Source organism: Phytophthora parasitica, assembly GCF_000247585.1.
Source record: "Phytophthora parasitica INRA-310 unplaced genomic scaffold supercont2.167, whole genome shotgun sequence".
Classification (NCBI taxonomy): domain Eukaryota; phylum Oomycota; class Peronosporomycetes; order Peronosporales; family Peronosporaceae; genus Phytophthora; species Phytophthora nicotianae.
This window is the reverse complement of record NW_008649153.1, coordinates 1-837: the sequence shown is the minus strand read 5'-3', so window position 1 is coordinate 837 and position 837 is coordinate 1. Positions and strand designations below refer to the sequence as shown.

The 837-nt window shown below is 45.4% G+C and overlaps 1 protein-coding gene across 1 annotated transcript in view; it reads left to right on the top strand.

Moving 5' to 3' along the window:
• PPTG_24702 (hypothetical protein) overlaps positions 1–642 on the top strand; it is a gene marked incomplete at both ends in the record, with an annotated part of 1252 nt that extends 610 nt beyond the window's left edge. Inside the window, 2 exons of the mRNA XM_008918261.1 lie at positions 40–228; positions 391–642. Coding sequence (XP_008916509.1) covers positions 40–228; positions 391–642 — 441 coding nt within the window. The remainder of the gene's footprint in view (positions 1–39; positions 229–390) is intronic.
• Positions 643–837: the final 195 nt, after the last annotated feature.

Sequence of the window (837 nt, the reverse complement as noted above, 5' to 3'; positions counted from 1 at the left end):
ACTAACGCGGCTAAACTCGAAACGAAGTTTCAATCGCAGCTCCGTGATTTCCAGGCCGCGTCAACTACGGACAACAACAACCTAAACCATCAAATCGCTCAGCTAAATGCAGCTACCGATCGTTTGAACACTCGCCTATCGGCTGTCGAAAACCAAGCTGCAGAAGGAAAGGATTTCACTTGCAACAACACAGACACAGACGGTCTTACAAAGAAAGTGTTGAATCGGGTAACTAGTGTTCCAGTTACCTCCGCAACAATAGTCGACCCGGTTACAGATATTACTACAACATCTTATGAATATCAGCACTTGTCAGGTCGACGAATTGATGTACAATCTCGTGGAAATACGGATAGCGGTGACCCTGCTGTACTAACCGCACTTAATCAGATCAACCTGGGAATACAAGCGCTTCTTCGCAAGCAATTGACGCCATCAAAACTCCAACGGACCGCAGATAAGACTACAACACCAGTACCAAGCCGCCGCATCACGCGACGACCGGCTGTCCCGCAAAAAATCAACAGACCACCTAAACGAAATGCACTTCTGACTACTGCTCGGGATGCTGCGATGAAACAGATCAAAGATCGAGCTACGAAGCATGAAAAGAAATTACGCAGTGAAAACGGAAGGATGTGACGCGGTTCATGTGCGAATCAAATGGCTTCCGATACAGGAAATAAAAAACTGTATAGGCAACTTGTGCATGGAAGTACTGAATTCGCTATTAACTAGTACGTGGTCTAACGCCATACTCAGTATGATGTACAATTCGTAGTAATACGGAAGACAACAACAAACACAAATGCATTTTATTCAGCTTGGTCGTTCTCG